Raw genomic sequence first — 13960 nt, 5'->3', positions numbered from 1 at the left:
TACAGTATTTCAGTTCTGCACAAAATTTGGCCAATAATTTGATTTATTTAGCCCTCAAGATCGAAATTGATAGATGAAGTACATTTATTTGTTTACTCATAATTTGAATTTCTTCAAAGTTTGATTTTAATTTTCTCTAATCACTCAATCATTGAAGGTAATTTTTTTCCTCTCCTTGTCTTGTATGAAATTAAAAGGAGGAACATAACTGTCACAGTCTAATTTCAAAGATTTAAAAAAAAAAAAAATGCTTGATTGATTAAATAATAATTTTGTGTAATTGAATATACAGTATATGCGACCATGGCCTGGATGAGTCTACAACACTGATTTTGTAAATGGTTGTTGGGGACTCCATCTGTGTCACTATAAGGCTAATGGCCAAGAGAGTACCATGCTGCCATATCCTTTCAAGCTATATAAAATCTAAATTAAAACAAGTTCCACTGTATTGTGGATGATGCTTTGGTAAAAAGTAGTGTTTACTTGTTTTGGGGGTTTAACTGTTGGAGACTGAACTGAAATCAAGCTGTATGGAACCTTGAACATAGAACTGAATTTATGGCCAAAAATAAAACATTTACTCAGAAGTTGTTGGTTTAACATGATTATACAAATACCTCAAAATTAACATGGTATGAGTTGACTTACTGATAGTTATATGCTACATTTAGCAATCCACAGGGATGCACAGAGTGTGAGTTTGTCAGTTAATCCATCACTCTGGGTGGCAAAGGAATAGAGCATCTTGTTCCTTTCACTTGGCTTCTGGATGTTAATAGGAGTAGGCTGACTGACAGACAGAGTGAGTGCGTCAGCAAGGCTCCAAACAACTCAAAGCTATTGTGATTCAAAAAGCCTTTAGAAAGGCAAAGGAATGCACAGCAGCCACCAAACCACAACCAAGACACGCATGTACCTGTATGTAAAAACAAACCCTCTTGCACAGATTGCTTCATATCTCCCTAAACACATGTTCAGCCATTTTTTCACTGCAGCACATTAACTGTAACAAAAAAGCTAACCTAACCTTTAAGCAACAATATGAAACTTTCCTCAACAAGATATTATGAAATCCTTTTTATTTATTTTTTTACAATACAGTATTACAGAATAGCTTTTCATTTTAGAGGAACATCTTCACCCCCTTAACTACCCTTCTCACTTCTTATGTTGTTAGTTCTTCATAAATATAGAAATACGCGCACATGCGCACAGACACACACACACACACACACACACACCCCTCTTATCCAGAGAAATCCTTTCATCAGCCTTTCAATGCTGGGTAATCAAGGTAAAAAGAACCATGTCAGTCTGCTATTGCCACAGGATTAAGTGTGCGTGTGTGCGCGTGTGTGTGCGCAGCCACCAGGTGCTAATCCGATACCTTGTGCTTCCCCACTGATGTAAAGTAATATTGAAAAAATATCAATCTCACCTCAGTCCGAATGTGTGAGACTGTTCATAGTGAAACAGGGAATTAATCTTCGCATCTGAATTCACAGCAATCAGCCTGTCAATCAAATCCTGTGGAGTGAAATGAGAGGCTATGAAAAAGAATACAATAGCAGTTGTGGTGCAAATATAATGTGTGGATTGTTGTGATGTTTAAGGTAAAAAAATGTACATGAGCTTCAGTGTATTGGGGGTTCAGGAGGAGGACTTTTGAGATAAAACAAATGCGTGGGTGGTGGTTAAAGGCAAAATAAAAAGTGCAAACATGCCCTCAAATGGCTGAAAGAGGCATTGCATGAAGTCTGGACTCCACAGTATGAACAACACTCACAGCAATGGAGGTGGGCATTTCTCTCAGGGTGTATTCACTCTTGTTGGCTAGAGGCTGTCGGCCCAGCAACTCCCACACTGACTGGGAAGAGGAGAGCAGGTTGACCAAGGACAGGAAGGACTGGACAGAAAGAAAGTGAGACAGACAAAAGACAATTAGAGGGTTAGATAAAGCAGTAAAAAGCAACAAGCAAGAAAAACAGGTGCCCAGACTGAAATTAGAACTATACTCAAGTGTGCAATGGAAATTGTTTTGTGGAGGATTGAGCAAATAATTGAGTTACAACAAACCATTGTCTTTGACAATGAGAAGTACTACTTTGTATGTTTTGGGGAACAGAGATCATCTCCTGGCCTTGAATGAACATTCACAAATGAAGTTAAGGTATAAAAAAAGAAAACACACACACACACACACACACACACACACACACACACACACGATATTCTAGAGAGACAGGAAGATAAAAGAAAAACGTGATAGCTCAACTTGCCAGTTGATGTCTGATGTTGATATCTAGAAATTCAGTGTATTTTGTCCATGTGAAAATAGAGTGATGCAAAAAAGATGTTTGGGAAGAGATGTGAGCACTTACACGACGAAACTACATCTGAACATGTGAACATAAGAAGAATAATAAACCACAGAAGTCCTCTCATCACTGGATCAAGGAGAACAGAAAAAAGTGTGCACATCAGATCCCATTTGCACTGGTCTGTGCATATTTAGTTTGTTTGTCTCACAGAGGTCAAGGCATAAAACATCACACACATTTTTATCTTTTTTCCAACACAAACTCAATTCTGGGGCTCTGCTGCCATGTGCTGGCTGGGAGGGACTTGAAGGTCTGACTGCATGCATGTAACCTGGCAGCTGACCCACTGATAAGGCAGGCTTTAAAGTCACCAGTGGCAGGGCACAGTTCACACCTCGCTGGCTGTCGGTATTCACTTGGCTAGTTTCACTGAGAGCGACAACTTTGCTCCTGTCAGAGGCCAACTTATACAGACACACACTAGAGCTTCACATGAAAGTTGGAACCTGTCCTAGACTGAACCTGAAAATGAAGTTTCTGCCCAAATTTGTACCAGATGTTTTTTAAAAATACAGCCATCTGCAAAGAGGATTCATTCTCAAGGTTTAAAACACATTTTCTACAGATCCACTGAGAGTTAACTATGGCTACAGTCCTGTTCGACTGGAAATGTAACCATGCGTGTCTCAGCTCAATCAATTCAGTTTGATCCTGTTTTGGAGCATACAGCTTGGTATGAAATCATAGTAAGTCAGTTTAATCTCTCACACTCACACACACTCTCACACACACACCTTGAGGCAGCTCCTGTCTATGGGGTCCATGGGTGTAGGCTTGGGACGGACCACCTTGATATCTTCGCTGCCGCACTCAAGAACAGACCACAGCTCTATCACCAGTGCCCGGACAAATCCTGCAACAAAGCATCAAGCTGGTGGTTTCAATATGGATTTGTATAGAGTTGACACACAAACTTTAAGTTGTGATCTTAAAATTATAAGATTCTATGTGGCGGGATTGCAGTTGTTAAAGATTTAATACTTCATCATGCAAAAAACAATATCTGTTTATCTTTAAATATTTTAATACAGCAACATTAAAATATATGTCAAAAATAAGAAAACCCTAATATTACAACAGGGTGTTTTTCTTGGCATTTAACTTTCTTTAACAGGAGACAGAAAGGAAATATGAAGTGAGAGATAAATGGGAATAATGGAACATTAAACAAAGCTCACCAGCCAGATTCAAACAGTGGAAGCTGTGATTATATAGTCTTAACAATTCAACTACCCAGATGCCCCCAAAATTACAATTTGACTCTTCCAAATCTACAATTCAATTTTACACTTACACCCTAACAAATTGTATTGGTTGTATGCCTCCTTTGCATCTAGCATTAATATGTACCTGATATGTGGAATGTATTCAGATGATTTACCATGCTGCTTAAACATAAATTCTGAAACAGACATTAAAATCTGATTACTTACTACCAAATCACATATCCTTACAAACACCTGACAGTTTACACATCATCTTGCTCTCTCTTCACCCATTTATCCCATCCCAAACAATTTTTCTGCTCAGTGCCTGATGTGGTCTAGACCAAAACAACCTGGAAGCCTTAAGCATCACAACTAGTTTTTGTTTGTGCAAGTAAGTGCTTTAGTACCTGATCTGTGCAAAGCCACCACCCCTGGAGCAGTTGCTGCCACCTGTGTCACCATCACACCGTATCCAAACTTCTCACAGCGGCTTACCTGCAGAAAACACACAGCGAAAAATATCAAAATTTTATCGCTTTAGTTTTTTGTAAATCAAAAATAAATGAGAGGTTGGGACTGACAGACAAACAAAGGATTCATGTAGACAAAAAGGACCTGAACTTGAAGCAAACAGAGCCTTTATTTTGGGAAAAAAATGGCAATTGTAATTTGTGATTCATTATGCAAACTCTGCTATGACACTGCTAGAGTACTGAAAAGGCACTACATAATGTAGTTTAGTACACTAAGGAGAAATCAAATTGCAAATTGATTTTTGAGTGTGCAGTCCCTTCATTAATTACAACACAATGTCACAACTAAAAATAGACTAAATATAATTACATTCCATAATTAAAGTGAAATGCCAAATGAGAGAAGCAATTACAAGAGTGCGTAAACAATGGCAGTAAATTAAGCCCACAGGGGATTAGCTAAGGTTTGCATTAAGACTGAGAGCGTGTGGGGGGGTGTCTGTGTGTGTACAATATGAATCATGGACAATGCTATGTATGTAAGGCATATGTAGAGTCGAGAGATTGATAAGCATGTAACAACCTCCAGGCTACTTGTATACTGAATACTGAACAGTCTTTTGGAAATATGACCGTGGCCTTGAGTAGGAGCAGGAGCAACACATTACCACATCTTCTGCAGAATGAATTAGGGATACCGATGACACAGGCCAAAAGGATGAATAAAGGTTTTTAAGACATATTATGTTCTGCAGGATAAGCCATTATAGAAAACAAATGCCTAGAAATATTTTATGCATTAACAGAAATTCTAAATATTTATGTTAACAAAAAAAATATTATACTGTATGGTCTATTGCTAAAGATGTGCTTCTGCAAGCCAAATGAAAACTTTACATTTTAATTCAATAAATAAATGTACTCACAACAATTTTATGTGCAATGAATAACTTTATTCCTAATCCTGCTGTGGCTGCAGTGCTGCATTACTGTAACTCAAGTCAATGCAGCACATAACGACTTAAACAGCATGAAAGTACTTTGGAACAATAAAGATTGAAAAACTAGCCACTGCCAAAAGGTGATTCTTTCAGGACTTACATAATGATGAAACAGTACCATCTCCAGCTTATCAGCACTAAAGTCCAGTGTTTTGTAAAAGTCACACTGGTCTGATTGTTCTGACTGGTTTGATTCATATGAAGGTGCTACAATAGCCTAATCTGACCAGTTTACATTTTAACTTCAGTGCTTTTACTACCAAATAAATCTGGCAATGTCCGGAGTTACTGCTTAGTGGTAGTAGTTGTAGTATTTTACATGAGCTGTTCCAAAGTCAGCACTTGTTGGATTGCAGATTAGAAACTACATTGAAAAGGGGATGAGTAGTGATGTTCCCTCAGTACTACAGTGTCCTTGAGCACGTCATTTGATCCCCAAACAGCTCCACTGGGGCCTTTTAGTGACTAACTGCAGGTAGATTGGGCAGCTTCCATGTGTCACTGTGTGTGTAAATGTGTATGTGTGGAGCAGGGTGTTAATGTAAATGAGCCTTTGGTTCCATGAACAGTCTTCAAATAAAGGTTGGAAAAAAAAACCTAAATGTGTACTGGGTAGCAGCACACCTGGCAAACTGGGTATAAATATACATAAGTAGTAAATAAAAAGACAACATTTTGAACACTGTTATGTTTTATGATGGAAAAGGACAAATCAAATTGACAATATCTACAGTACTTGTGTTGCCTTGTAAAGTACAGTTTTTGTTGTTACCTGTAGTTTTTTAGTAAAGCGAGAGAACATGTAGGAGACACTATCCTTCATGGCTCCTGTCTGCTGGAGCAGCAGCAGGCCTTTAGGAGTTGCAGCAAAGTTCAGCAAGCTGTCCAACAATGTCTCCTCCCAGATGAGCCTGTTCCAAAGCCAAAGAAAGAGACGGAGTAAGTCTGGACGTTACATTACATGCTGTGTCGTTGTTCACTCTATATTATGGTATTGGTCATTATGTCATGGAATTGGATTTCTCCAGAATCACATACCCCACCCTTAAGTAATGCACTGGTTTGCAATCACTTAAAATATCTCAAACATGTAAACATATTAAAATGTAGTGGGTATGTTTATAAGCTTAAAGTCATAAGTGTGTGTGTGGCTCACATGTTCTGCAGCTCCTGTGTGGATGTCCTAGCAGTGGCTCCAGGTACCGGGGTCGGAACCCTTTCTGACAAGGAACTGGTCTAGTAATAAAGGAAGAAAAGTATTTTATATTTTATCACTCCATGTGTACGAGTGTGTGGGCACTTCTGAAGGTTTTGACCAGAATTATTAACTGCCTTATTCACACCATGCTCCTAAAATAGAGAGACTAACAAGCAGCTTCCTATGTTTTCAGATCAAATTAACTTAAGCCTACAGACTGATATTAGAATATTTCTGAGTGAAGATTTAACATTTAGGAACCCAGTTGTATTTTGATTTCATAAATTGTTTATCCTTGCTGTTTTTTTCTGTGACTTGCTATACCGTTGGTCTACAATTAACCTTTTATGTTTTGTCTTAATATTGTAATTCTTAATTTCTGAAATCAATCATTTGGATATATCAAATCTTGAAACATTATTCTAAATCTTAATGGAACAAACCTGTACTAATACATGTAATATTCACGAAAATATAGACATTTATAGTGCATGTTAGTGCTTGGTGTATCTTTAACAGACAGACAATAAAAACTACTCTAGAAGACTGAATTCATATCCATTACTCTAAATGGGCTGTATATAAAACAGTAAGAAAGTTTATCAACATCAGCACCATCTGACAACATAATCAGGGTCAAACTGATTAAATGGTAACTGTTTTTTCCTCTGTGAACTAAGTAAAATAACGTGCTTCCTTAAAATACCTCCAAGGAACTATGGGGGCCATGTTGGTGCCTGTGTTTAGTGGGTGGACTGGGTTCAATGCTGTAGCTACAGGAAATAGATACACAAAAATAGTTGAGGTGGTGGATTTGAGACATTGTATAGTACGTGCTGTCTAGTATATGACTGTTCAGTACGTGCAGGCTGATAATTAATATTTAACACACACACTGGGTAAAGAGTCACAATGTCTCATACAAGTTAATTTTTGACATGGATGTTTTAGATAAAGAGGTGAGACGCGAGGTGGGATTCTATATAATTTTCAGTACACATTATATTACTACAAGTATTCTCATTTTGATGCTTTGTTATGACAAAAGCAGTATTCTATGTAATTATATACACACACACACACACACACACACACACACACACACTTACATGGACACATTACAGTGGTTAGTTAATGAAGAGAGAGAGAACACTGCATTCATCAAGCTAATTAAACATGACATGAATATTCTAGTTGTGGAAACTCATCATTAAACGCGGACACCTGTATTCTTTAACCACTCAAAATCTATGTTTTTCGCTGATACAAAAAGTTTGATCAGTGTTTTATTGAAAAATTATGTGCAGGTACCTTTTTCCATGCAGCAGCTACAGCCTTGTGCAGGCCATAGGGTCGGAGGACCTGTAAACCCTCACAGGTGTTGTATATCTGTCTACAAACAAAGATAAAGGCTCCACATAATGTATGGGATGTGTTGGATTCACTTAGTGATGACAGGTCCTTATCCAGCAGCCTGAGGGTGAACTGCACAACGACACGAGCAGCAAAGGTTCTGCAGAGGAGAGGGGAAACAGACAAAGAGAAATGTGCTCACAAGAGAGAGAAGAGACCTCTTTTCATGTGTGAAATACGATGGGTTTTGCTTAGAAAAATTACAAATGTGCAAAGTAAACAGTGTGTCGAGGTGACTCAAAACAGTCCTGATCTCGATCTGTGACTTGTCTATGGTATGTTGGGGGAGGCATGGTGTACTTTCCCTTATTTTCTAAATGTCAAATACATCCTAGAACTTTTCTTTATTGCTGTAAGCGACCCATTTGTATCGTTCCCTGATTTTCAATGTATCAAATTCACAGTCTTCCCCTGTCTAGACTAGATCTCCAACATCCTTGATTGACAAGACACATGGTGATTAAAGTCCCTGGTGGACTTTTATATGCTAATTCTTACAACCTATTTTTCAGAGGAGTTACATCTAAGAATAAGTGGCAGACTAGAGCACCTTAGTCAAAACAAGTACTGAGTTTTGTCCTCAGTAGTGCCATCAGCCTTGGTGAATATATTATTGCTAATTCACAACAACAGACTGTTGTTTCAGGTTGGACAAACTGAACCTGGTTACAGAACGGTCAAGGTCAACCAATTAAAACAGAATACAAGACTAAGTTGGGGCCTCTGAGTGACCCTGAGTATCTTTAATAAAAGTAGTTTTTGCTGTAATGACACATGAGAAGATCAAAGATATAGTCGCAGTGACTGACAAACCAGCAACATCCTATGGTCTAATCTGCTCTCTGTCAGAATGAGGAGGATTTGCTACATGTACATATGTATAACGTCTTCTTGCTATTCATTACCATGAAAGACATAAAACTACACTGTGTATTTAATCATAATTCAATCACACTGTCTCACCTCTCACTGTGGCCTACAACCAGATTCTTCTCATATAAGAAGAGAGCTAATCCTCTGTCAGTGTTTGCGATCCGAGCCAGAACATCAGCGATGAGAGTCAGTGTTGCTTCAGGAGATTTTAATTTGGCCTGCAAACCGTAAAGAATAAACAGACAAAAATTACCCAGCTGATTCAGAAACAAGCAGAATCCCACGAAGGATGAACAAATATTGAACATTGAAATAAAATCATTAACTTTCACAATGATGGAAATGAGAAAAGCTATTATATTTTCATAAGCAATGCCTCCACAATTTTAAACAGTTTTTGAAAGGCTGACTGATGACAAGGATAAAACTTGGTTTGGGGTAATGGTTGAGGTTAGGATCAGTGTGTGGCTATAGACCTTGCATTTGTAGATATATACTAGGGAAATATATGTGGCAGATGTTGGTGGATAAAATTAGAGCTACTAGTTAGTGAATCCATCAAGTTAAAGGACGGTAGGGAGAGGGCTAAAGGCCGAGGCATTTATTATGATTCAAGCTGCCATATTCTAATATTTTGTGTTGTTGTAATAGTCCCTGATATAAACTTTAGACCACTAGAAAGCTCACAACTGGAATACCCAAACAGCATACAGTGGTATTGTGAAGGTATTCTTTTCTTTGTCGTTATTTGTACTGTTAATAATGTTTGGTAATATTGGGAAAAAGTAAGAGGGTACAAGAGGTGGGGTGGAGCAGTTGATAAGAAACATGCCTTTGGTGTGAGAGACCTGGGTTCAATTCCCCAATGTGACACATCCACCAATGTGTCCCTGAGCAAGACACCCTAGTTACTCCAGAGGCATGCGACCTCTGACATATATAATAGTTGTAAGTCGCTTTGGATAAAAGCGTCAGCTAAATGAATAAATGTAATGTATTACAAAGTAATTCTCTCAACTTCAAACTTTCTATTTAACTATTTATGAATATCAATAGTGTTTGTGGTATGTGTCTGAAAACCGGATGGTCTATTCCACCCACAACTGTATTAAAACAAATGTGTGTGTACTATAGACTGTATTGTGTACATGCATGTGTGTGTTTTAGACCTGCTGTCCATTGAGCAGAGCTATAACAGGAGCCAGTAGTTTCTCTATTACAGGGGGCTGGTGGAGACACACTGCAGCACACTCTGTCCTCTCACACAGCATCCATAGCACCTCCATCGATAGACTGCTGGGCGACAGGGAGTCTGAACACACAAATGGTCAATTATAATGTTTTTCCAACTGAATTAATATGTGCTTTGTGTTTGGCCGGTGTCTATATATTATTTAGCTGAATTACATGTATGCCAATAGATCCTATAATATTCATGTCCTTTAAAACTGAGACTAAAACACACAGCTAATGAATGCTTGTGGGGATTTCTTTTATACAGTAGGTTTTGTAGATTGGCCACATATTACATTTGTCTCCATTTGTCACTTTGCTAATAATACCTATTTTTACTTAAGTAAACGATATGAGTAGATTTCCACCACTCTCACATTAATTTTTTAAAAAACATTTTGGTTACATTCATCATCAGTGAATAGTGTGCAAAAACTACAGATTAACTCTGGGAACAACAATAAAGTTGTTTTAGAACATTAGGAAAGCTTAATTATTTTTGTGACATTATTCAATTTTAATTAAATATTATATCCTCCAGCCAAAATTAACTCTCTCATACACATACTTTGATTCTGCCTCTACCTCTGACATTGCAATCTGTGGCATCATGATTCTACTTAAAATATACACTCATGACTGGTGCAGATGATCTTAACCAGACTACAGGTAAAATAATAATATAAATCTATGACTTGCTCAAAATGACTCACTGCAGCAGCCAAATGACATTATTCTCTGACAAAGTCAAGGTAGGGGACACTATTGATCACTGGCAGGAAAGTTGCTGCAGTGTAATTCATGAGAATGAATGGTGCAATAAAGCAAGGTCTTCCATAGTCCTGCATGCCTCAGTACAAGGTTAAGAGATAAAAGATATGGTCTGAGCAATGCTATTATGCCTCATAGGGAGGGTCACTATGTTCCTTCAGTCCTTGATTCGAGACTCACAATCTGGACAGAAACCAGGGAAGAAGTCCAAACTCATTGACAGAGTTAATATCCGTGTATTAGTGTGTGGGGCCCCACCTGTGTGTGAGGTGTCACAGTGCAGAGGTGTGGGGTGTTGGTACATGATGTTAATCAGGATGACAACCAGGTCTGTCAGGTAAACGGGATCTGAAACAGGACATGATAAATAATTAAATCAGTCTGGTTACTCAGTGTCTAGACTGGGACAGTGAAAGCAGTGGGTATTGCTGAGAAGGAAATGGACTGAGTTCATGACTGAAGTTTTGGTAACCTTAAAGACGAGGATGCTGTTTTAGTATCTGGTGTGTTTAAAAACTGCTTGATATCAGGATGAATGCACCAATCAATTGTATTTTAACTGAATGTAACTAAAAAGCCCCGCGACCCTGTGTCTCTGATCAGCTTACTCATAGTACCACTCCCTCTAGTCCTCTTTTTTTTTTTTTATATTATTTATTTTATTTTTTATATATATATATATAACAAAGGAGGACCAGAGGGAGTGGTACTATGAGTAAGCTGATCAGAGACACTCCTACATGAGATTAAATTATACTGATTTGAGAGTTTTGCTGTTAAATCACCAATTTGTTTATAGTAAATTATATTATACAAAGAATGTTGTATACCAAACTTCATATTAAAGCTGGATCAATTAGTTAGTTAACCAATTTGTTAATTAACGCAAAATTATTTTTGATTATCAAAAATGTCAATGATTTGCAGATTATTTACTTCATTATCAATGTAATGTTTGGTTTTAGATTATTGGTTACACAAAAAAAAAGATAAAAAAAACTATATGAAAATATTTCTTCAGGGTCTGGGAAATTGCGATGAGCATTTTTCACTATTTTCAGACATTTTATACCAGAAATGATTAATCGAATTAGAAAAAATAATAATTAAAATAATAGTTTATTGCAGCCCTAATCCATGAGCCCATACTACATCATGTAATGTAATTCTAACACGCATATTACGTAATACACGTTGCCAGGGACAGATTATTAATTGTCAATATTTGTGTATTCTTCTAGCAGCACAAGAAACATTTCCCATATTTTAAGGAAAACAGTGCTGAAAAAAATCGAAGTTAAACTACTATCCACTAACCACTATAAGTGGACTTTTCATTCTCGTGGTGACATTACTGAAAACAAATGTCTGAACATATGTGAAAAGTGTCTGGAATCTGTGGCACAGGGCCTTCATGGTTAAATTAAAAATGTAGAAAATATGACAATGAATAACAATAATTCACATTTCAATTTCTTTTAGTTGGTGTGTCTCCTAGAGAGCACAGACTCTTTCAGTTACAGTAAAATGAAGTAAAAGTAAGGTAAGTAAAAATTTGATCAAAATCAAATTGTCACTATGGCAAAAATGGGATGAAAGAAATAATCTAAATAAAATAGAGAAAATTTTCTATTAGTGTAATTGAAAATTGTTTAGGAATTGACATATGACAAACTGATCTTGGTGCCAACTTCAAGGTGCAACAGGTCTCCACCCAAAGCGTGGGCCTCATGATTAATTTATACCACTCTAATGTCAATGATTTGATTGCCTCCAGACTGACTTGGAAAAAGAGTGATTAATAGTGAAATAAAACAGGGTTCAGAGAGGAGACAGCAGACGATGAGTCTGTTTTAATGGTCTTCCTACGTATCATTTATGCCGTTACATAACTTTTTCAGTGATTAAGACAGGGTGGAGGGAACAAAATCACTACATAGGAAGAAGGCGGGGAGTGGTACCATGGGTAAGCTGATCAGACACATTCCTACATGAGATTAAATGATGTTAAAAGATTGGAGAGATTGTTTTGTTGTAGAATCACCATGGGAGAATCAATGATCAGAACAGGGCAATAAACTACGGCGACTGTGGCTGCTGGTGGATCCTTGGCTCCTCCAGTCAAAATGTCCTTGGGCAAGATACTGAACCCTAAACTTGCATGTTAGACTGCCATCAGTGTGGGAATGGTAATACAGTCCATTTACCATGTGAAGCTGGAGAGATTGTTTTGTAGTAAAATTACTAACGGGAGAGGTGAGAGATCTGCACAGGGCAATAAACTACAAACAAGCCTAATGTAACTTAAGTCCAAATCAGTCATTTAAACCATTAGTGAATTCCTTTGAGTCCTGCAAATACCAGCAATGGACAATATACAGTATTCACCTGTTTACAGTGTTTGCACATTAAGGAATAGTTTGACATTTTGAGAATTATGCTTAATCACTTTCTGCTGTAGTTAGATAAGGAGATTGATACCACGCAACCTAGTCAGTTACAGTGGGGGAAAAAAGTATTTGACCCCTTGCTGATTTTGCAGGTTTGTCCACTTACAAAGAATGCAACGATCTATAATTTTAATCATATGTACAGTCTAACAATGAAAGACAGAATCCCAAAGAAAATTCCAGAAAATCACATCATATGAATTTATAAAAATTGATAACCATCTGATGAGGAAAAACAAGTATTTGACCCCCTGGACAAACAGCATGTTAATATTTTGTAGAAAAGCCATTATTGGCCAGCACAGATGTCAAACGGTTTTTATAGTTGGTGACAAGGTTTGTGCACATTTCGGCAAGGATGTTGGCCCACTCCTCCCTGCAGACAGCCTCCAAATCATTCAGGTTCTGAGGTTGTCGCCTGGCAACTCGAATTTTAAGCTCCCTCCAAAGATTTTCAATTGGATTCAGGTCTGGAGACTGGCAAGGCCACTCCAGAACCTTGATGTGCTTCTTCTTCAGCCACTCTTTTGTTGCTTTGGCGGTGTGCTTAGGGTCGTTGTCGTGCTGAAACACCCATCCTTGACCCATCTTCAGCTCTCTCACTGAGGGAAGGAGATGTTGGTCCAGAATTCCACGATACATGGCCCCGTCCATCCTCCCCTCAATACGATGGAGTTGTCCCGTCCCCTTGGCTGAAAAGCACCCCCAAAGCATGATGTTGCCACCACCATGCTTGACGGTGGGGATGGTGTTCTTTGGGTTGTACTCGGTGTTCTTTGCCCTCCAAACACGACGAGTTGAGTTGAGGCCAAAAAGTTCTATTTTGGTCTCATCTGACCACATCACCTTCTTCCAGGCCTCTTCTGAGTCGTCCAGGTGGTGAATGGCGAACTTCATGCGGGCCTGTACATGTTTCTTCTTGAGCAGGGGGACCTTGCGTGCGCTGCAGGATTTCA

The 13960-nt window shown here is 38.1% G+C and overlaps 1 protein-coding gene across 1 annotated transcript in view; it reads right to left on the bottom strand.

Annotated features, from left to right (window-relative positions):
• Window positions 1–13960, bottom strand: part of tbc1d32 (TBC1 domain family, member 32) — a 64417-nt gene that overhangs the window by 40159 nt on the left and 10298 nt on the right. The window contains exons 14-23 of the mRNA XM_046061417.1: window positions 10813–10902; window positions 9720–9862; window positions 8641–8768; window positions 7576–7777; window positions 6223–6302; window positions 5839–5977; window positions 4000–4087; window positions 3119–3237; window positions 1790–1909; window positions 1442–1530 (exon numbers count right to left, since the gene is read on the bottom strand). Coding sequence (XP_045917373.1) covers window positions 1442–1530; window positions 1790–1909; window positions 3119–3237; window positions 4000–4087; window positions 5839–5977; window positions 6223–6302; window positions 7576–7777; window positions 8641–8768; window positions 9720–9862; window positions 10813–10902 — 1198 coding nt within the window. The remainder of the gene's footprint in view (window positions 1–1441; window positions 1531–1789; window positions 1910–3118; window positions 3238–3999; window positions 4088–5838; window positions 5978–6222; window positions 6303–7575; window positions 7778–8640; window positions 8769–9719; window positions 9863–10812; window positions 10903–13960) is intronic.

Source organism: Micropterus dolomieu, linkage group LG10 (assembly GCF_021292245.1).
Source record: "Micropterus dolomieu isolate WLL.071019.BEF.003 ecotype Adirondacks linkage group LG10, ASM2129224v1, whole genome shotgun sequence".
Classification (NCBI taxonomy): Eukaryota; Metazoa; Chordata; class Actinopteri; order Centrarchiformes; family Centrarchidae; genus Micropterus; species Micropterus dolomieu.
Note: the sequence above shows the minus strand (reverse complement) of the source record. Positions and strands in the feature narration are given on the sequence as shown.